Below are 22219 nucleotides of genomic sequence, written 5' to 3'. Positions count from 1 at the left end.
GACCTAACCAGTCCTAACCCAGTAACCAGTCCTAACCTGACCTAATCAGTCTTAACCTGACCTAACCAGTCCTAACCTGACCTAATCAGTCCTAACCTGACCTAACAAGTCCTAACCTGACCTAACCAGTCCTAACCTGACCTAATCAGTCGTAACCTGACCTAACCAGTCCTAACCTGACCTAACCAGTCCTAACCTGACCTAATCAGTCTTAACCTGACCTAACCAGTCCTAACCTGACCTAATCAGTCTTAACCTGACCTAACCAGTCCTAACCTGACCTAACCAGTCCTAACCTGACCTAACCAGTCCTAACCTGACCTAATCAGTCTTAACCTGACCTAATTAGTCTTAACCTGACCTAACCAGTCCTAACCTAACCTAATTAGTCTTAACCTGACCTAACCAGTCCTAACCTAACCTAATTAGTCTTAACCTGACCTAACCAGTCCTAACCTGACCTAATCAGTCCTAACCTAACCTAATTAGTCTTAACCTGACCTAACCAGTCCTAACCTAACCTAATTAGTCTTAACCTGACCTAACCAGTCCTAACCTGACCTAATCAGTCCTAACCTAACCTAATTAGTCCCAACCTGACCTAATCAGTATTAACCTAACCCAACCAGTCCTAACCTGACCTAATCAGTCTTAACCTAACCCAACCAGCCTAACCTGACCTAATCAGTCCTAACCTAACCTAATTAGTTCTAAGCTGACCTAACCTAACCAGTCCTAACCTGATCTAATCAGTCCCAACCTAATTAGTTCTAACCTGACCTAACCTAACCAGTCCTAACCTGACCTAACCAGTCCTAACTTGACCTAACCAGTTCTAATCAGTCCTAACCTAACCAGTCCTAACCTGACCTAACCAGTCCTAACTTGACCTAATCAGTCCTAACCTGACCTAACCAGTCCTAACTTCACCTAATCAGTCTTAACCTGACCTACTGTAATCAGGCCTAACTTGACCTAATCAGTCCTAACCTGACCTAACCAGTCCTAACCTGACCTAACCAGTCCTAACTTGACCTACTGTAATCAGGCCTAACCTGACCTAACCAGTCCTAACCTGACCTAACCAGTCCTAACTTCACCTAATCAGTCTTAACCTGACCTAACCAGTCCTAACTTGACCTAGTGTAATCAGGCCTAACTTGACCTAATCAGTCCTAACCTGACCTAACCAGTCCTAACTTCCCCTAATCAGTCTTAACCTAACCTAACCAGTCCTAACTTCCCCTAATCAGTCTTGACCTAACCTAATCAGTCCTAACCAGTCCTAACCTGACCTAATCAGTTCTCACCCTCATAAGATGTTAAGACCTAGGTTAGGTCAGACTCAGCAAAGGGTCTGCTGCTTCAACAGACTGACCCAAACTAATCAGACTCCAGAACAAACCTGTGAGCCGGAGTAAAAACAAACGGTTGTCAGCTCCGTCTAAACCTGTCTGTATTGTTACGGTCACTTCTAACGTCGGTACAGTTTTCCCCGTGAACATTTCTGAATAAAGATCAGTGAAAATCTTTGTGTCCAGTACAGGTTCTGTCTGTGCACCATGAATGTAGTTCTCTCCCCCCCCCAACTGATCTTCAGCTCTTGCTGGGTAGGTTCACGGCCGAGTGTGAAGCGACTGGGATGAGGATCAGCACCTCCAAATCTGAGACAATGGTTCTCGACCGGTAAAGGGTGGCTTGCCATCTCCGGGTCGGGGGAGAGGTCCTACCTCAAGTGGAGGAGTTTAAGTATCTCGGGGTCTTGTTCACGAGTGAGGGTAGGAGGGATCGGGAGGTCGACAGGCGGGTTCAGCGTCTGCAGTGATGCACATTTACAGTCGGGGAGGGGGGGGGGGGGGTATTATCATGAGAGGGAGATTGTTTACCAACAGTGTGCTAACCGATGGCCCCCTCCATGAGGCCACCACAGCTCAGCAGAACATCGTTGTAGCTTCTTCTGGGGAGAAAAACCCTTAGAGAGAAAATAAAGTTAACAGCTGAAATAGCACAAAATAATACAGTTAAAGAGAAGACTGTAGAAGAAAGCAGTAGAGTGTGAAAAGTGGTCAGTGTATCCTCCAGCAGTCTAAGCCTATAGCAGCATAACTACAGAGATAACTCTGGATAATCTATCCTATTTAGATGGAGGCATGTTGGAGGCAGGGCAAGGGAGAGCCGTCTTTACCGACTGTACACTCCACCTCCCTCTACTCCCCCACTTGTCCAGATTTAGGCTAACATCAGATTTTAACCATAGGCCCTATCAAATAAAAATGTTTTAAGCCTATTCTTAAAAGTGGACAAGGTGTCTGCCTCACGGACTAAAGCTGGGAGCTGGTTCCACAGGAGAGGAGCCTGATAACTAAAAGATCTGCCTCCCATCCTGATTTTAGATACTCTGGGAACCACCAGTAGACCTGCAGTCTGAGAGCGAAGTGCTCGGTTAGGAACGTATGGAACAATCAGATCACTGATGTATGATGGAGCTTGATTATTAAGAGCTTTATATGTGAGAAGAAGGATCTTAAAATCTATTCTGAATTTAACAGGTAGCCAATGTAGGGAAGCTAAGACAGGAGACATATGATATCAAATCAACTTTATTTATATAGCACTTTTCATACAACAAAATGCAACTCAAAGTGCTTCACAGATTAAAATGGCCCCATAGATCCCATATTCCCATCCCAGCCCCCCTCCCCAAGTATAAAACAATTGACAATTACAGTTCCCCTCTCGCACCCAATTTCCAAGGTGGACATACAATCACCCAGACACTCGCACACACACACACACACACATATGTGAACAACAGAGTAAACTAGGCTGAGTTCAGATGGGTCAGGTAATGGACGACACATCATCAGCAGAGCCATCTGCCGTGACAGCAACAGATCCACGGCAGCAGCCAAGATATCGGCCCATGACGCCCAGGGAGGCAGGGCGGAGACCCCCACCACTGCCCGGACACTACCCGATGAGCGCCCCGGCCACCGCCTCCGACCACCGGCCCCAAGGCAGAGGGCTCCGCAGAGGAAACACTGGAGGATTAAAATATATAACTGTAAAATAACAAAAGCTAATATGGATAGAAAGTAACTGATAAAAAGTGATTATAAAGATAGAAACATAATCATGTAAAGACACTAAGATGTAAACAAAATCATAAAATTTATTAAAAGATATATATATATATATATATGTATGTATATATATATATATATATATATATATATATATATATGTATATATATATATATATATATATATATATATATATATATATATATCAGATTCAGTTAAACAGACTAGATTAATAGTAATCAATTAAAAGCTAAGCTAAAACGGTGGGTCTTGAGCCTATTCTTAAAAGCCTGGACGTTCCCTTCGGCCCTGAAGTCCTTCGGCAGACCTTTCCAAAGGCGAGGTCCGTAGTACTTGAAGGACACCTCGCCGTGGGTGTGTGTCTTAACTTTAGGGATAACTAGGAGACGGCTGCCAGAGGAGCACAGAGACCGCGAGGGTTGTTCAAAATCTAATAGGGTTGGGCTTGTTTTCCTTGCAGATCTCTCATCAGAACTCTAGCTAGCTGCAGCATTTTGGACAAGCTGAAGACTTTTAACTATTCTGTGGACTTCCTGAGAGTAATGGATTACAGTAATCCAGTCTTGATGTAATAAATGCATGAACTAGTTTTTCAGCATCACTCCTGGAAAGGATGCTTCTAATCTTAGCAATATTCCGAAGGTGGAAAAAGGAAATCCTACAAACCTGTTTGAATGACATGTCCTGGTCGAAGGTGTGTGTGTGAGAGTGAGTGAGTGAGTGAGTGAGTGAGTGAGTGAGTGAGTGAGTGAGTGAGTGAAACTGGAACAGAATGAGTGATGAATTGAGGCAATGTCCAAACATGATGCTGTTCAAAAAAAAAAAAGGCTTAAACTCATGATGCTTACCAAATACAAGGAAAAGTGTGTGCCTAAACACAAAATGTTTGTATTAATGACATGATCGTGATAAACCATGTGCCATTTGTGTGAATATGTTGTAAAGTCATTTGCCAAACACTACTGGACAACATTAAATAACTATTAGTTATTTGATGTCGAGAAAGGGATGGGATTAAATAAGCTGATGCTTCTTCCTACTCCCTTTTGAACATGAGTAAAACAAATAAACGACAAGTTACTTATGTTGTGTGCATTACTATGTGTATATATATATATGCATGTTCAAAATAAAGACAAAGACATCTAATGTCTGCCCTCCATTAGCATTTGTTTTTTTGAAGCAGCGACTTGTTTATTAACAAACAAGCTTATTTTACCATCATGTATGTCTGTGAACAGCTTTAGTTCCCTGTTCCAAACCGGTTCCAGCCAGCAGACAGCTGAGGTAAACATGGTCACACGTCTCACCAGCCCAAGGAACAGGAAGCGGCTCAGGAGTGCTGAGTCACAGCAGCTACACAGCTCAATCTGCACCACCAGCAGTGTCATGTGACTCATCAAATATCCATGTGTGCTTTTAAATGTGCTGAGTCATTGTGTGAACCTTTAACCTTGACTCTTATTCAGCTTTTCTGGCTCAGGTTTATTACGCTGGAGTCACCTGTGACTGTCCGCAGTTATAACTAAATGATTTACAGTAGATGAATCAAGAGGAAGCTCCTCAACCAATCCCAATAATGCATTAATGTTTTATTTACATTAATGTTTCATCAGAAACCAACAATGATGTAAAAGTTCCTTTGATTTCACCTCTTGTGCAGAAATCCTTTTACAACGTGAACCACCTTTACGTGTGATAAAGTCTGGGCCTCCCTTCTTAGCCTGCTGCCTCCGGAGCTGCAGGAGGGAGGGGGAGGATGCAGACCTGTTCAGTCTATCAATCAATCAATCAATCAATCACTCAAATTTTATTTCTAAAGCGCTTTTCAAACAAAGTGTGATTCAAAGTGCTTTATAAAATGACCCCAGATTCCCATAACAGGTTAAAAACATTAACAAACATATGCAAGCACACGCACACACACACACAGACTCACACACACACACACAAGTAAAAATTATATTAGGCTGAGTCCAGATGAGCCAAGTATGGTAACGCAAGGAAACGCCATCAGAGGAGCCGTCTGTCCCGGCAGCATCGGGTCTTCCACACTAAGTCAGGGCGCTCAGTGGAGGGGGAGCATAGACCCCCACCTATAGAGCGCCCAGGAAGCTACAGTCGACCACCGCTCCCGGGGCAGAGGGCCCCCACAGAGGAAACACTGGAATAAAATGAGTAAAAATGTAATAAAAGAGCTAATATAAATGACAAAAATTAGAAAATAAGTAATAAATAAAATGATATTAACAGTAAAATAATAATTTAAATAACAAAACTGTGCTAAAATATAATCATATAGAACATGCAAAGCAAGTAATAAAATATAATCATGTAAAACGAGAAATAAAACTGTAGAAAATATTTAGATAAAAGCTAACCTAAAAAGATGGGTCTTGAGTCTTGACTTAAAAACATGAACGTTCTCTGCGGCCCTGAGTCTACAAGGAAACAACACCGTCGACTGATGACGTTTTAAAATAGCACAATGTGATACCGTTGTATTGTGAAACAGCCTCCACCTGAGCAGTTTACCACGCTGGCAGAAAACCGATGACATCAGAGAGGCTCAGCTGTGTGCAGGTTCTCAGGTGAACTAGCAGGTAATCTAAGAAAAGTTGTGTTGTTTAGAGCTTTTAAACCTGAACTAGAAGAAAGTTTTTGTTTTGCATTCACACATCAGCAGAGCAGTGTTGTTTAGGCCCGGGGGGCCCAAAGGAGGTCATGTGATCTAGAAGGTTTAACATTATTGGGTGGTTTTCTGTCAGAGCCCAGAAGCATCTTAAGGCGTCATGTCCTCCCACACATGACCCAGCAGCCGGAGCAGGAGGCTCAGAGTGTTTACCTGTTCCTGACATGGCTGTTTACGTCCAGGTGAACTAGACTGTTGTGTGCAGCAACAAGCAGAGACAACGCCCTGGTTAGCAGCAGCGTCACTGGATAATTACAGCTGAGTGTGATGGGTTATCTCAGCTGATGCTTAAAGAACAGTTCCCTATGAGACACAGGAAGGACAAATCCTTCCTTTTGATCCTTATCCTGCACCAGATCGTTTCAGCCCAACATTTCAGGAGCGACAGTCCTGTGCGTTTCATTCTTAGTCATGACACACCGCTCTGGTATTGTGCCATGAAATAAAACTCATCCCAGTCACCATGTCAGCAGGTTTAAAGTCACGTGACTCCCTAGAAATGTTCAGTTTACAGGCAAACACAAGTTCATCCGTAGAAAACACCAAGGATCTAAATGAGGAACTCTTGAGGCCAGCTCCACATCTGGACTGCAACGTGGAATAGATCTGAACTGAGTTTGTGTTTACAGACGTGTTTGACCAGATCTCCACTTTTTTTAATCTCAATGAGATTTTCTTCCTGATTAAACTAAATTAATAAATCAAAGAAATGTAAATATATTACAGATATTAAGACCAGATCAGTTTTGTTCGGAGTTCGTGTCACCTCAAAATGACACCGGGAAAAGTAAAGTAAAAAAAAAAAAATCCAAAACACACGTTTTATATAAGTGAAGTGTGAGAAAACCCTTTAAATATTATGATCACACTCGTGAAGTGTAGTTCCGTTTGTCGCTTCGATAAAAAACGCCTCGTCACCCTGACTTTCAGCAGCTCAGGTCAAACTAAAGACGGCAAAAGTCTCATTTCCGTGGAAATAAACGGCTTTCTGACTTCTCTACGGCCGCAACGTGCTGGTCTGATTCTCGCTCGCTGATTGGCTGATATGAGCTTCGCGTGACGTCACTGCATCACGAGACCTGCCGTGGTGTATAAAAGCAGAAAGCCCGCCACCTCCATCTCAGATCGGGGAACCAAGCTTTGGGAGTTCTTGCTTCAACAGTGTTTGAACGGAGCTTCTACCTTCGGCCCAAACTTGATTAATACTTGAATCTACCGGCCAGCTCAACGATAAGCTACATTTTTCTACCGTTTTGTAACGACGAGCACAAGGAACCGCCAGCTAAAATGGAGTCTCAGGTGCGTCAGAACTACCACCGCGACTGTGAGGCCGCCATCAACAGGATGGTGAACATGGAGCTGTTCGCCTCCTACACCTACACCTCCATGGTAAGGCAACACCTCTGTCCTCTGTAGTGTGAACTCGTGACGTATTAAGGAGAAAGCACGCGTGTGAGGGAGTTTAAACGTGTTTTAATGGTTTAATACTGAGAAACGTCGTCGCTGAGCTTTGTTTACCAGCAGCTGCCGGAGGCGTGGCTAGTGCCCCACCCACCCACCATAGTAATAAGTGCTGAGTCACGGTTTTACAGTTCTGATTCATGTGTCTGACCTAACGGCTGCACGAGTATCGGTCTAAATCCTGATAATTATGGGCGAGGTGTCCTAATGAGAGCTTTTCTCTGCCCCCCCGCCTACAGGCCTACTACTTCTCCCGTGATGACGTGGCCCTTCCAGGGTTTTCTCGTTTCTTCAAGGAGAACAGCGACGAGGAGCGGGAGCATGCTGAGAAGCTGCTGGCCTTCCAGAACAAGAGGGGAGGACGCATCTTCCTGCAGGACGTGAAGGTGAGCCTGAAGGTGAACCCTGCGGTCTGGAGGCGGTTGGATGTAATCTGGGCTTGTTTTCCTTGCAGAAACCAGAGCGTGACGAGTGGGGGAGCGGCCTGGAGGCCATGCAGTGTGCTCTGCAGCTGGAGAAGACCGTCAACCAGGCTCTGCTGGATCTGCATAAGCTGGCTTCTGGTCACGTTGACCCTCATGTACGCTTTTGACTTGATAACTTGAAAGTTTTTAAGTTTAATGTTGTTTTCTAAAGCGACTTGTATCATTTCAGCTGTGTGACTTCCTGGAGAGCCACTACCTGAGCGAACAGGTGGAAGCCATCAAGAAGCTCGGCGATCACATCACCAACCTGACCAAGATGGATGCCAACACCAACAAGATGGCAGAGTACCTGTTTGATAAGCACACCCTGGGGGGCAAGAGCTAAGAAGGTCTAGGAGAAACGAATGAGCTTCTGCTTCACCTGATTTCAATGTTTAATTTAGCCGTCTGAAGGTGTGGAGTGGGTTCTAGAGTCTCGTTAACTTGTCTGTTCTGATCATCTGAATAAACATTTTCAGCTGGACTTTGAGTGTTATCACTGTTAGCAAGGCCAGTGAGCATTATCTTTAGCCAGTATAAATCCCTTAAGAGGACCGATGGGCAAAAAACTTAAAATTACCTTTGAAACAACCAGGCTGCTCATCTGAAAAGGGGGCTGTTTAGTCCAATTAGGCTTCCACTGGAAAGTGTTTTCCTAAAGTAGTAAACCTTGAGGCACACCTTATTGGTATAAAGAGAACCATTCACATCCAGAAGGTGAGAAACACTTGAGAACCCAGCCCTCACTTGGCTTAAAATCAAAGCTTTATAAAGCGCCTTTCACAACCCTATCAGGAAGCCCGAGGTGCTGAACATGGTACACGAGAAGGTTAAATAGTGAATAAATCAAAAGCATTTCAAATTACAAAAGGTAAAACATTCTAGAAAACAAAATGGGTAAAACGAGGGAAAGAGAAGAGGGCCAAATTCAAACAAGTTCAGGGAACGCCAAGCGGAAGAGGTGGGTTTTTAGGCGACTCTTAAAGACTGGCAGAGATGGGGACAGCCTGAGGGTGGCAACTGGTTCCAGCGTGATGGTGCTAGGACTGAGAAAGCCTGGTCCCCGCGAGTATGACACCTAGAACAGCGAGCAGGCCTTGGTCAGAGGAGCGCAGAATGCGTGATGGGAAATGTCTGTTCAGGAGTGTGGCCAGATAGGGGGGAGCACCACCCTGGATGAAATTATAAACATAGACAAGGATTTTGAATTGTGAGCAATAGCAAACCGGAAGCCAGTGCAGGGAGGCCAGAACCGGACTGATGTGGTCCCGTTTCCTGGTCCCAGTCATGAACCTGGCTGCGCTGTTCTGCACAACCTGTAGGCGACGCAGTGATCAAAACTACAAAAGTAAATGTGTACTTTCCCACAATCACACAATTCCTGTGAATATACTTCATCTTAAACTAATCTTTGGACCTTCCTCACATCCCCCCAAAACCTAAAGTGTAACCCCGCAAACTAAAATAACTTCAGTTGTGTGTACACCCCTCCTTCCCCTCCTTCCCTTCCAGTGAAAGCTTCTGAGTTATTCCTGGTAGTTGTTCCTTTTTTGCCATTTGAAAATCCTCTCTGTCATGACCTCTCCATGAGTTATGAACAAACGCTAAACTAAATATGGGTAAACTAATGAACAGTACTGAGATCTGTAACCTAGTTTGCCTTCTCACTGCCATGCATCTTTAACTTGCACATGCTTAATGTGAGATTTCCTGCGGACTGTATCATCTATTATCGCCTCTTGAGTTTTTTATCCCATCCAACTGTATCCCTAATGACCGGTAAGTCTTGGTTTTGTTTTCCTTATGATTAATAATGTGTGTAAACAACATTTAATCGTCGTTGATGAAAGCTACAGCAGAAAGAGTTTAGGGCCCAACACTGACCCCTGGGGGATGCCAAAGGTTACATTACTAATTTGAATTTCTCTATGAAAACTTCCAGCCAATTGTTTATTACCTATCTGTAGAGAGACAGAGGGAGGTGGAGTGTACAGTCGGTAAAGACAGCTCTCCCTTGCCCTGACTCCAACATGCCTCCATCTAAATAGGATAGATTATCCAGAGTTATCTCTGTAGTTATGCTGCTATAGGCTTAGACTGCTGGAGGATACACTGACCACTTTTCACACTCTACTGCTTTCTTCTACAATCTGCTCTTTAACTGTATTATTTCCTGCTATTTCAGCTGTTAACTTTATTTTCTCTCCACACTAACCTGGGACGACCGTTCCCCGTCAGTCAGAGCCAACTGTAACTCGAGTGCTCCTAAAAGTTTAAAGGCGCCGATGAGACGGCTGTTCTTGGAAATGCACAAATGATCCAGCCTAAAGGTGTTAAGTTCCTCAGGTGGATGTTTGCTCTCCGTGAAACAGGAGTACACCCATAATTTGTAAACTGTTGATTTCTCTTGAGTGTGATCTAAAGAGAAATCGTTATTTTAGCTGAGTGTTCATCCATGTGACCTTGACTAGAATTTATCATTCATCCATTCACTCTCACACCCCAGCCAGGAGGTGACTAGCTTGTTGTCGGGGCCCCAGGAACTGAAGGAAGAGTCGTGTGATTTACCATCTGAGACACACGTCGAGGTGGAAACAAGGTGTGTTACGCAGTAAACCAGTAAAGTAAACTATCACCAAGTTATTGAAGACATTTAAAGTTATTTTACACCCAGAGCCGGCTCGAGTTAAACAGTGTCTTAGGACCCTCACGCCACCAGGGGGCCCCCAAGAGCACCAGTAGTGTGACAAGTTTAGAATAACTTTAAAAAGTACAACTGAACATCTTTGGTTCGTTTTTACTGTGTTTGACTTCTAATTCCATTTTTGGTTCTTTTTTGAAACACAGAGAAGGTTTTTCTTTACCTTGCTGACGGTTTCGTTTGCGGCTGCAAACGTCTTCAGAGCTGACGCTGATGGTGGTGTCACTTCCTACTCTGATGCTTCAGAAGCCGCGATCAGACACAGATGCGCCGAGCTGTTGCTGGGGAGAACCAGGTGGAAAACATCGGTCTCCCGAGAGCTCCACAAGCCGATAGTGGGAACCCAGCTCCACCAACATGTTATATTTCAACCCATTTTCTAAAGTGCAGCATTATGTTAAATGCACTGGGTTTTACCCTATTACATTTAAATTTCATGGTTAAACAGCACATGTTAAAATCTAAGCTCAGCTCAGCAGTGACCTAAAATACATAAATATAATTTTACTTACCGAAAAAAATGAAGTGGAGACTCCTTGGACGCTCTATTAGCGCAATTAATGCCACAGCAAGTCATTTTGTCCAACAATTGCACAAATAATATCCAAACAAGAATACACACACAGAGACTCAAAATCCCGGAACAGTTTCCAGGCCAGTTGTCATGAGTATAAACTAGATCATTTAAACAAAAAAACATGTTCTGGTACCAGGCTGTAAACATGTTTATTTCTGCTGTGAAATTGGTATTTTTAACATGGGAGTCAATGAGGATTTGCTCGCTTCTGACACCAGCCCCTAGTGGATGAGGGTGGAACTGCATTGTGGGGCTTGGTCAGCTCTGAGGATGTTTGCAGCCGCAAAAGAAACAGTCATGATTTCTATATTATTGTTTATAGAGGTCAGAGGGAGAAGGACACGGACTTGTGTCCAACAACAACAGCCGACGTGTGAATTTAACACCTAAATGCTACTTCTCCTGCCAGCTAGCTGAACTTTCACAGTGACATCTGACTACCTAGTAAAATGCTGAGTCACAACAATGACATGGCACAATCTGCTGCTGAACCTGATGCTTCTTTCAGGATTAAACATTCACAGTGCTGAGTCACTGTCTGCCTTAAAGCTGACTGTGGGTTAGGATGTTTGTGGTACCTGTTGCAGCTCGGGGGTGGAGTCATTAGCCCAGTTCTGGTCCGTTCCTAACCCTAACCCTCTCCTCGCACCCCGGGCATTGTTCTGCCCCGTTAAATGTCATACTTTCACAGCAGCGCGCTGTATCCACCCGTTAGCTCAACTGCTTCATCTTCACCAGGTGTGCAGGTGTAGGGTGAGAGGTGGAGCACACCCTCGACAGTCATCACAGCTGTTCTCTGTCCTTCTCATTGGTTTCCATGTAAATGTGTAAATGATCAGATGATGAAAATAATTAGTTCTACACTGTGTGCATCATTTTTGTTTTTTCCTCCTCTTCCTCTTATTGGGCTAATAAATGTCTTGCTGGTTGTGACACCATGTCACGTGTTTTTGGGCCCGTGATTGTGTAGCGTGGCAAAAGGCCAAGCATTTCATCAAACGTGACCAGAAGTTAACCTTTAACCTGCAGGCCTGAACTAACTAACTAACTAACTAACTCTCCACACAGGCCAGGCTTGCAGCGCGGCGCCGATAGGACGAGAAGAACTGGGTGTCTGCTTGGCAGCACACTTTCAGCTGACATTCACATGAATTCATTACTTTCTTAAGTCAAGTCAAGAATTGGGTTGCTATAGCAACAGGTCATCCTTTACTCATTCTGCAAAGCAAACCTTGGTCAACATGACAATCCTTCCATCTTCGATTACGGTGACATCATGTGTAGAACTGCTTCCTATAAACTTCTTCATAAACTCGATTATTTATCACTCAGCAACCCGTTTCTAACAGTTTTGTCTTCTTTTGACCTTGCATGTGTTTATCTCACCTGTTTTTGTGTTTATCTCACCTGTTTTTGTGTTTATCTCACCTGTTTTTGTGTTTATCTCACCTGTTTTTGTGTTTATCTCACCTGTTTTTGTGTTTATCTCACCTGTTTTTGTGTTTATCTCACCTGTTTTTCTCTGATGTAAAGCTAACTATGTGTCTGTTGCTGCTGCCTCTTGGCCAGATGGTCGTTGTGAATGAGAATCAGTTCTCAGTCGAGTCGTCTGGTAAAATAAAGAACCGCCTTAATTCTACGTGGCATTGATTCAACAAGGAGCTGAAAGCGTCTTTAGAAATGTCGGCCATGTTGACAGGACACCATCTTGCAGTTGATGGAGATGTGTGGGACGCACATCCGGGGCACGAAGCTCCCGTTCCACCACATCCCAAAGATGCTCTATCGGGTTGAGATCTGGTGACTGTGGAGCTTTATGACATGGTGCATTATCCTGCTGGAAGTAGCCATTAGAGGATGGATACATCCCCCACACCATGACACCACCACCACCAGCCTGCACAGCGGTAACAAGGCATGATGATCCATGTTCTTATTCTGTTTACGCCAAATTCTGACTCCACCATCTGAACGTCTCAACAGAAACGGAGACTCATCAGACCAGGCAACATTTTTCCAGTCTTCAACTGTCCACTGTTGGTGAGCTGGTGCAAACTGTAGCCTCTTTCTCCTGTTAGTAGTGGAGATGAGTGGTACCTACCCGGTGGGTCTTCTGCTGCTGTAGTCCATCCGCCTCAAGGTTGTGCGTGTTGGCTTCACAAACACTTTGCTGCGTTCCTCGATGGTAACGAGGGTTGGGCTCTTCTATCAGCTTGAATCAGTCGGCCCGTTCTCCTCTGACCTCTAGCATCAACAAGGCCTTTTGGCCCACAGGACTGCTGCATGCTGGATGTTTTTCCCTTTTCACACCATTCTTTGTAAACCCTAGAAATGGTTGTGGGTGAAAATCCCAGTAACTGAGCAGGTTGTGAAATACTCAGACCGGCCCGTCTGGGACCAACAACCACGCCACGCTCACAATAGCTTAAATCACCTTTCTTTCCCGTTCGGACCTTCAGTTTGGAGTTCAGGAGATGGTCTGGACCAGGACCACGCCTCTAAATGTGATTGGTTGATTAGATAATTGCCTTAAGGAGAAGTTGAACAGGTGTTCCTAATAATCCTTTAGGTTGTTTTTTGTGTGTCTTCATCATATTTGATCATGTTTTGTTCTTTAATGACTGTATCTGCATGGTGGCTCAGTGGGAGAACCCTCCCTGTTGTTGTACCTTTGAGAATAACAACAATAAAGGATCGTTCTATTCTATTTTGTTCTGTTCTATAAGTCTTGTTCAGAACCCGATCGGCTGGTAAGAAGACGTTTTGAGTGTTTTGTTGTCAGAGAAACCCCCGCTCTCTGACACGCACAGGCAGAAGGTGAAGAAAACCTCGTTAAATCTCGTTAAATCTGGTTAAATCTGGTGACACGCTCGGGCTGCGGCTGTAAATGAATTTATGTTGGATAGATTTGAGTTCCTTCTTTTTGAAAAGCTCTGATGACGTCGTTTTCCTGACTGCCAGCAGGTCACATTCAGACCTGAGGTACTTCAACGCTGATTTCCAAGAACTGATTTAAGGAGGCTCATCTAAATTTAACAACTTCATCTCCTTTTGTTACGGTCTGAGTTCACTCTGTCTGCTGATTGGCTGATGTTACCTCTTTTGCAAAGTATAAATACAGGAAGCCCTCAGGACCATTACGGTCAGAAGAGTCAAGTTCTTGCTTCAACAGTGTTTGAACGGAACTTTTGAGCTACAAAGCTAACTTTAAGCTTTATTTTTGTTGTTTTATCGACAAAAAACAAAGAAACCAGCTAAAATGGAGTCTCAGGTGCGTCAGAACTACCACCGCGACTGTGAGGCCGCCATCAACAACCAGATCAACCTGGAGCTGTTTGCCTCCTATACCTACACCTCTATGGTAAGAAGCTACATCCTTACATCATCATCTGGTAAATGGTACGAGATCATCACTTATTATGACATCACATCTTTAACACTACTTCTACAGCTTTTAGTTAAATAAGGGTGAACTTATTCCTAAGAAAGTACACTTGGTCTGCTCAGGGGCACGCCCTTCTGATGATGTCACACTCCTGCACCACCACTGGAACAAACCTCATTGCGCCCCATTGGCTTCTTGGCTGAAGAAAAAAACCTTTTGAGAAACATGAACGTCAAGCTGTGATTTTACGGATTTGTAGTTTTATTTTTACTTAAGTGATGTTATTATGAAGTACCTCTACTCTCACCTGAGTTTAGTCTGTAAGTTTTATGTACAGTTTACACTGAATAGACCCTGGAAGTCCTCTATCCTGCATGTTTTAGTTGTTTCTCTGCTCCCCTGGTTTAACAGCTTATTTTCCAGCTTAGCAGCTCATGAAGCTCTACAGAAACATGTTGATCACCCACTGATTAAAACCAGGAGCAGATATCTTCTAGAACAAGCAGGACCTCCCATATATTGTTATATATGTTATATAATAATAATAATAATAATAATAAATAATATATTATGTTATATAATAATAATAATAATAATAATACATAATATATTATGTTATATACAATAATAATAATAATATAATAATAAACAATATATTATGTTATAATAATAATATTAAATAATATATTATGTTATATAATAATAATAATAAATAATATATTATTTCATATAATAATAACAATAATAATAATAATAATACATAAAATGTTATGTTATATAATAATAATAAACAATATATTATGTTATTATGATAATAATATTAAATCATATATTATGTTATAATGATAATAATAAATAATATATTATGTTATAACAATAATAATAATATATTATGTTATATAATAATAAATTATGTTTAATAATAATATATTATATTATATAATAATAACAACAACAATAATAATAATAATAAATTATGTTATGATAATAATAATAATAAATAAAATATTATGTTATACTATAATAACAATAATAATAATAATAAATTATGTTATAATAATAATAATAAATAATATATTATGCTATACAATAATAACAATATAATAATAATAACAATAATAATAATAAATAATGATATATTATGTTATATAATCATAATAATAATAATAACATATTATGTTATATAATAATAATAATAATAATAACAAATAACATTATGTTATGAAAGAGAGCCATTTGGAAATTAGTTTCTTCCTTCATTTGCATTTTAATAATTTAGTTATTTTTTAACCTTTTCCCTATTTTATTACTTTAATCACTGAAATTTTCAGATAATTTTGTATCTGCAGCTTTTTGACTGAAAAGCTGTTGTTTGGTCACCATCATTAAATAAACGTGGCAGGGCGATTTATTGATAGGTCGACATACAAGGACTGTGGAAAGCCAGTAGGGTCAAAATGACTGTTTTTTCTATTGTTGGCGACATCAACATGGTTAAAAATACCATTATGTGTTATTAAAGGTGCCTTACCACCGTGTCCTATTATCATATGTTGGTCAGAAAATGTTTCACATCATAAATCCTTACAGCTCGTCAAAAACCCGTTTGGAAGTCCCACATCTTCAGACCTAAAGATGCGTTATATGTTCAAGAAGTCCAGTTTCCTTCAGGCGAGAACCCGCTGGTGTACTTCCTTCCACCGCCTACTTTTAACGTGGAATAGAAGCACTTCTGTTTTAGTCCGAGTAACGAAGACACCGTGTTCCTCTGGTCTGCTTCCCCAACAGGCCCACTACTTCTCCCGTGATGACGTGACCCTTCCAGGTTTTGCTCATTTCTTCAAGGAGAACAGCGACGAAGAGAGGGAGCATGCTGAGAAGCTGCTGGCCTTCCAGAATAAGAGGGGAGGACGCATCTTCCTGCAGGATGTGAGGGTGAGTCCAAACACATCCAGTCCAGTCTCTGCTTACTGATGGAAGGTGACTGACCTTCAGACACCGTCATTGGTTCAGGAGCTGCTGCCTAGTCTCCATTCTGATTTGGAGACAACTTCTTTGTGCATCTGTCCTTGCAGAAACCAGAGCGTAACGAGTGGGGGAGCGGCCTGGAGGCCATGCAGTGTGCTCTGCAGCTGGAGAAGAACGTCAACCAGGCTCTGCTGGATCTGCACAAGCTGGCTTCTGATCGCCAAGACCCTCTTGTGAGTCGAGCTTCAAACTCAGATTTTCACCTGAAACGTCTTCTCCCCAAAGCTGAACAACTTCCTGTTTTCAGCTGTGTGACTTCCTGGAGAGCCACTACCTGAACGAGCAGGTGGAAGCCATCAAGAAGCTCGGCGATCACATCACCAACCTGACCAAGATGGATGCCAGCACCAACAAGATGGCAGAGTACCTGTTTGATGAGCACACCCTGGGGGGCAAGAAGTGAGAGGGCCTAGAGGTGAAAACAACAAACAGCATCTGCTGCTTCTCTAAACATCTCAACGATCACTGAAGCTCTCAGCTGTGCCGACGCTCTGTTGGAGAGGATGAACGAGTGTGGGCCTTGTTCTACTTCCTGTTCTGATCGTCTGAATTAGTGCAGACGTCAGCAATGCTGGAGATGAAGCTAAATAAACGTTCTCAACTAAACTTCACTCTTTCATAAGATCTTCTGCTTGTGTTGTAAACATTATTGCTTCATGTCATAAGAAACCTCAGTAGAATGATACCAACAGGTACGTTAGGGTAAGCCCCGCCCACTGTTGGACGGGAGATGAACACAGTGCTTACGTCCAACACAAGCAGGCGACCTTTCTGAAGGTGGGAACACACATTTTAGCTTTCAGAGGTCATCAAAGCTGCACAGACCTTTATCCAGGAGGACCCTCAGCACGTCCAGTCAGCTGTCAGTCAAACACAGGAAGAAGCACAGAGAGGTGGACCAGACGTCCCTTCTGCAGCGGACATGTAAACGTGGAGCGTAAACAAAAACGGTTCTTTGTGTTGCACCTCTCAGACTCATAACCGCTCCACAATTACAATAAAATAATAAAAACGAGACAAAAGGGGAGGGATCCCAGAAATGAGCTGAGCTGATGGAAACCCGGTCATGAAAGGAAGTTCACGTGCAGTGGTGGTCCCACCAAAACCTGAACAGGTGAGTTTAAAGGAGACCACTGAGTCCACTGATCTCAGGCTCAGGGGGAGAGAGGTCTAGAGTCTGGGGGCCACAGCAGCAGATGATCTGTCACCTTTGACCTTTAGCCTGGTGCTGCACAACCAGTAGACTTTGGTCACTGGACCTCAGGGACCTGCTGGGGGTGTAGGGACTAAGAAGATCACCAATGTAAGATGGTGCTTGTCCATGTAAGGCCCTGTAGACCAGAACCAGGATCTTGAAATGAACCCTGAAGTTAAAGCTGCTACAACGGATCCGTATAAACAAGCTAGGCTCTGAACACTCACCCCTCCCCTCAGGTATCTTCCCCGAGACACCCCTGCCTGAACGAGAAACCTGCGATGCTGGAGGGAGCGAGACAGCGCCAAACACCAGTCGCCATGAAAGATCCTCTGGACCGTTCTTTGTCTCACCCTTCACCTGAGACCCATTAGTCATGGTAGACCCTACCAGGGGCACAAAGTGCTCCAGACACCAGCTCCTAGGATCATTAGGGCACTCAAACTCCTCCACCACGATGAGGTGACGCTTCAAGGAGGAGTCCAGCCGAGCCACTTAACAAAAATTTGTCGCTCTCTTCTGAATGTCCGGCGTTTTAAAACGTTTTCAGTGTGGAAGGATCTCTCGCTCGACAGGTTTACTTTCTGCAGCTCGGCTTCATAAAATGACCCTTCGGTTGTTTCCCCATCAACATCTTTGAGTTTATAAACCGGTGGCGAGCGATGAAGACACCCATCCACTGTGGACAGCTCGTGCGTGAAACTCTGCTCACATTTTCTATCAACAACACCTCTGAGTTTGGAAATTATCACAACTTCTCCCCTTTTAAACTTCATCGTCTCTGCAGGCTTCAGTGAGGCGGCTCCGTAAAGGTTAGAAAACACCTAACTTCGGTTTTCCATGTTTACGTCAGCGGGGGACATTTTGATGGATGAGCGGTAGCTATGGTCGTAACCTCGTACTGAATCTTGAATCACATCTACGCAGCGATGGGTGTTTGGGCTGTTGAATCTCTCCACAACGCTGGCCTTTACGCTGCTGGCTGTGGCGAAGTGCCCAATACCGTGTTTCTTCATGAGGGCTTCAAATTTCTTATTAAAAAATTCTTTACCAGCATCCGTCTGCAGTTTTTTAGGGATACCGCTGTCTTTCAAAGCTGAAGCAAAAGCTTCTGTAACATCTTTCCCTGATTTGTTTTTCAGGGCTCGTACTTAGGCCATCTATGACGGTTAATAGGTAATAAAAACCGTCGTTTGATTTGGACAAGGCCTGCATGCCGCATAAGTCAGCCTGAAACTGCTTTAGCGGCCCTGAGACAAAAACCTCGTTTCACGGAAAACGAACTCTCGCTGGTTTGTGGAGTGTGTGAGCGTCTTGTTCTGAGAGAAAATCACGAGCCTCATCCGATGAAACTTTCTCCCCAATCTCTCGCTGTAAACCGGTCCTGAACCTGTCCACACCTCCTTCACTACCCTGACGTTGTGGTGAAAAATAACCCTTTCACATTACCTCCTCCATCGCTGATGGATGCTTGAAAAAAATGATGCATATTCATTCTCATGATTTCTTTTTATTTCGTAAATCGTACACATGCGACAATAAAGCTAGTCAGATATAAGGTATAAAATCTATTCACACTGTAAAAAACAGCCATCAAATATAATGAATAAAATCTCATAGTTAACTACTAGAAATGTTTATAATAAAAAATGAATAAAAGTTGCAGAAGAGACAGCCTGATGGTGGCGGCGGCGACGTGGGCCGCGGACTGCCGTTGTATCTGTATGTTGTATCTCTCTGTCCTGATAATAACTTTTTGGTTTCCTTGACGTTGGATGTGCTACTACTAGTTTACCCGTTTAATTATAGATCCACTAGGATAAATACAATAAAGTTTATCTTTCACCAAATAGAATATTTACTAAGACATCACAATATAACTATAGACACATTACTTGTCCGTGTGTGTGTGTGTGTGTGTGTGTGTGTGTGTGTGTGTGTGTGTGTGTGTGTGTGCGCGCGCTGTCTTCTCCATCCCCAGTGAGTCGTGGAGGATGGCTGCTTATACTGAGCCAGGATTCTCTGGAGGTTTCTTCCTGTTTAAAGGGAGTTTTCCTCTCCACTGTCGCTGCATGCTTGCTTAGTATGAGGATTGCTGTATAGTCACTGACACTAGTCAGTGACTTGATGCAATTTGCTGGGTTCCTTATATAGGAAACATTATTTCTGTTTAGCTTAATGAACTGACCTGAATTGGAATGTTTATTATGTGAAGTGCCTTGAGACGACTCTTGTCGTGATTTGGCGCTTTATAAATAAACTTGAATTGAATTGCTCCTCCAGATCTGGCTGCACCGTTACAGCCACGTCTCCCTCTAGGGCCATCTGGCTAATGGCAGTGAAGCAACGAGCTCTTGCTCTTCAGGAGTTCAAGTCTTGCCTGAAAACTCACGTTTATCTGTTAGCTTTGCCCCAGCACCCTTGACACTGGCTCATGTATTTTATTTATTGTGCTGCACGGCTTTTTTACTTGTACTTATCTAAATGTCTCAAACGTGTCTGTAGAAAGAATCCTTGAATCTAAATCATCTCGTTAAATCACGTTGGGATTAATTCTCCTCCATTAATTACCGCGCTGCTCTTCTGCCGTGACCTCGCACCACTGATGCAGTCAGCTGTAGATTAAAAGGCAAACTATAAATAGTCTCCTGTCCTCCTATTCCAGGGATCAAGACTTTAATCATCCTGGAGACGCCGTCCAAAGTGTTGAGTAGATGTGTGCAGGCTGCAGGAACACACCACAACGCTGCAGGTCAACTGGATCAAAGGCCTTCTGTCGCAGAGCTGGACGCACGCTCCTTCACAGGAAACAGGTGCGTCAAAGAGGAAGCAGACGAGGCGACGCCAGGTCCACTTCTAGAGTCATCATCATGGAAGAAGCAGCGCTCCACAAAAGTTTGATGTGACACACGAGTCTACCGTCAGACCTGAGGAGTGGGCGGAGAAAACAGACGGTAAGCAGCCGGTGGTGTGGGGGGGTCAAAGCGAGGATTAACCAGGGAGGGAGGGGGGGGGCTGGTGCACCACAAGCTCCAGTCAGTCGCTGCTGGAGGAGGATTTGTGCTGGACCACGTTCTCCTGCTTCGTCACAAATAAAGAACATTGAAGGGAAAGCAGGCGAACTGGTGAGTTACTCGTTGGTTTGTCACGTTCCTGCTGACGTTCCTGTTTCATTCCCTCGTATTATGATTTTATTTCTACATGTTGTATAAAAAGTTTATTTCATACAATTATCTTCAGTTTTTATTTTAACACATTTATTTTATTTTATTTCATCTGAACCAACAGCAACTTCTCAATCTAAATATGTAAAACACTGTCTGTCTGTCTGTCTGTCTGTCTATCAGCCTCACTGTCTGTCTGTCTGTCTGTCTGACCGTTTCTCTGTCTTTCTCACTGTCTGTCTCTTTATGTGTCTCACTTTCTGTCTGTCTGTCTCTTTATCTGTCTCACTCTGTCTGTCTGTCTGACCGTTTCTCTGTCTTTCTCATTGTCTGTCTGTCTCTTTATCTGTCTCACTCACTCTCTGTCTGTCTGTCTAGCTGTCTTACTCTTTGTCCGTCTGTCTCACTCTCTGTGTGGCTGTCTGTCTATCAGCCTCACTGTCTGTCTGTCTAACTGTTTCTCTGTCTTTCTCACTGTCTGTCTCTTTATCAGTCTCACTCACTCTCTGTCTGTCTGTCTGTATCTGCCTGTCTGTCTGTCTGTCTCTATGGCTGTCTCACTCACTGTCTGTTTGTCTCACTTTCTGTGTGGCTGTCTCTCTCGTTATCTGTCTCACTCTCGGGGTGGCTGTCGTGCCTCCCTGAAAAACAACAGATGTGATGTTGTGTTTGATAAGAAGAGCTGAGCATTTGTCGTGTTCTGAACTCTCTGTGTGGACCGAACCAGAACCAGAGCAAGCAAATACTTGAACCTTTGATCTAAATCACTAAAATATGTGTTTCAGATTTTCTTTGCTGTCTTTATTAAACCGGTTGAACTTGTTTCGTGAGAGAAACGTTTGATTCCACCAAGTGAAAGATGTTCTCAGAGGGACGGATTAGGTTAAGTGGATTATCGGAGGCTTGTGGTGTTTGTGAAGCCACCTGAAACAGGAAGGTAAGAAACGGCTTCTCGTCGTTTCTCTGAAACACAAATCAAGAGTCCAAAGCTGTGAAGCTCAGAGACCCTGCAGGCTGACAGACGTTTATTCTAACATTAGTGACCTTTTTAACGTTTTCCAAGATAAAAGCAGAACAGTAATAAACCTTCGTCCTAAACAGCAAAAATGAACCGGCTTCACTGTAACCTTGAATTAAAATACAAAAACAAATTTACAAGAAATAATCCCTTCACTCACTCAGAGACAAAAAGGACATCCACGATACCCAGACATCCTCGAGTTTGTTAGCTGAGCCCCTCAGACGGCCGACCCTTCGTAGATCCACGTGGGACATGGCCTCCACATGCCAGTGACCGTATGTCGGTGGGCAGGTGTCTCACCATCTGGATCCCACGGTCTGCCTTTGGACCAACGCAGCAGGTGCACCATCGAAGACGACCTCATGATTTTGTTCTCCAGAGCCTCCTTCGCTAATCCAGCACCAAGGTCCAGCTCCCATTTCTGCT

The 22219-nt window shown here is 43.4% G+C and overlaps 3 protein-coding genes across 5 annotated transcripts in view; all 3 read left to right on the top strand.

The window, feature by feature from the left end:
* The first annotated feature begins 6901 nt into the window (after positions 1–6901).
* LOC107376198 (ferritin, middle subunit) lies at positions 6902–8206 on the top strand. Its single transcript, XM_015945177.3, has 4 exons — positions 6902–7186; positions 7498–7644; positions 7713–7838; positions 7913–8206. Exons 1-4 carry the CDS (start codon positions 7085–7087, stop codon positions 8066–8068), a joined length of 531 nt encoding a protein of 176 aa, XP_015800663.3. The 5' UTR covers positions 6902–7084; the 3' UTR covers positions 8069–8206.
* Positions 8207–13909: 5703 nt separating this feature from the next.
* On the top strand, positions 13910–17003 carry LOC107376143 (ferritin, middle subunit). Its single transcript, XM_015945092.3, has 4 exons — positions 13910–14361; positions 16174–16320; positions 16461–16586; positions 16661–17003. The coding sequence occupies exons 1-4, from the start codon at positions 14260–14262 to the stop codon at positions 16814–16816; spliced, it is 531 nt and encodes a 176-aa protein (XP_015800578.3). The 5' UTR covers positions 13910–14259; the 3' UTR covers positions 16817–17003.
* Positions 17004–20427: 3424 nt separating this feature from the next.
* syt5a (synaptotagmin Va) overlaps positions 20428–22219 on the top strand; it is a 27022-nt gene continuing 25230 nt past the window's right edge. For 2 of the 3 annotated variants that reach the window (XM_054750871.2, XM_054750869.2), the window contains exon 1: positions 20622–20733. The gene's annotated coding sequence lies outside the window, so the exon portion shown is untranslated. Of the gene's footprint in view, positions 20563–20621; positions 20734–22219 lie in introns of those variants that run through there. The other variant, XM_054750868.2, reaches the window with a different exon arrangement.

Source organism: Nothobranchius furzeri, chromosome 12 (assembly GCF_043380555.1).
Source record: "Nothobranchius furzeri strain GRZ-AD chromosome 12, NfurGRZ-RIMD1, whole genome shotgun sequence".
Classification (NCBI taxonomy): domain Eukaryota; kingdom Metazoa; phylum Chordata; class Actinopteri; order Cyprinodontiformes; family Nothobranchiidae; genus Nothobranchius; species Nothobranchius furzeri.
This window is presented reverse-complemented; position numbering and strand designations above follow the sequence as displayed.

Bases quoted from the DNA above. Each gene is read 5' to 3' on its own strand.
- LOC107376143 (XM_015945092.3), top strand. From the start codon at position 14,260: ATGGAGTCTCAGGTGCGTCAGAACTACCACCGCGACTGTGAGGCCGCC. The intron at 14,362-16,173 runs GTAAGAAGCTAC...CTTCCCCAACAG, and splicing joins CCTATACCTACACCTCTATG to GCCCACTACTTCTCCCGTGA. The intron at 16,321-16,460 runs GTGAGTCCAAAC...CTGTCCTTGCAG, and splicing joins TCTTCCTGCAGGATGTGAGG to AAACCAGAGCGTAACGAGTG.
- LOC107376198 (XM_015945177.3), top strand. From the start codon at position 7,085: ATGGAGTCTCAGGTGCGTCAGAACTACCACCGCGACTGTGAGGCCGCC. The intron at 7,645-7,712 runs GTGAGCCTGAAG...TTTTCCTTGCAG, and splicing joins TCTTCCTGCAGGACGTGAAG to AAACCAGAGCGTGACGAGTG. The intron at 7,839-7,912 runs GTACGCTTTTGA...GTATCATTTCAG, and splicing joins CTGGTCACGTTGACCCTCAT to CTGTGTGACTTCCTGGAGAG.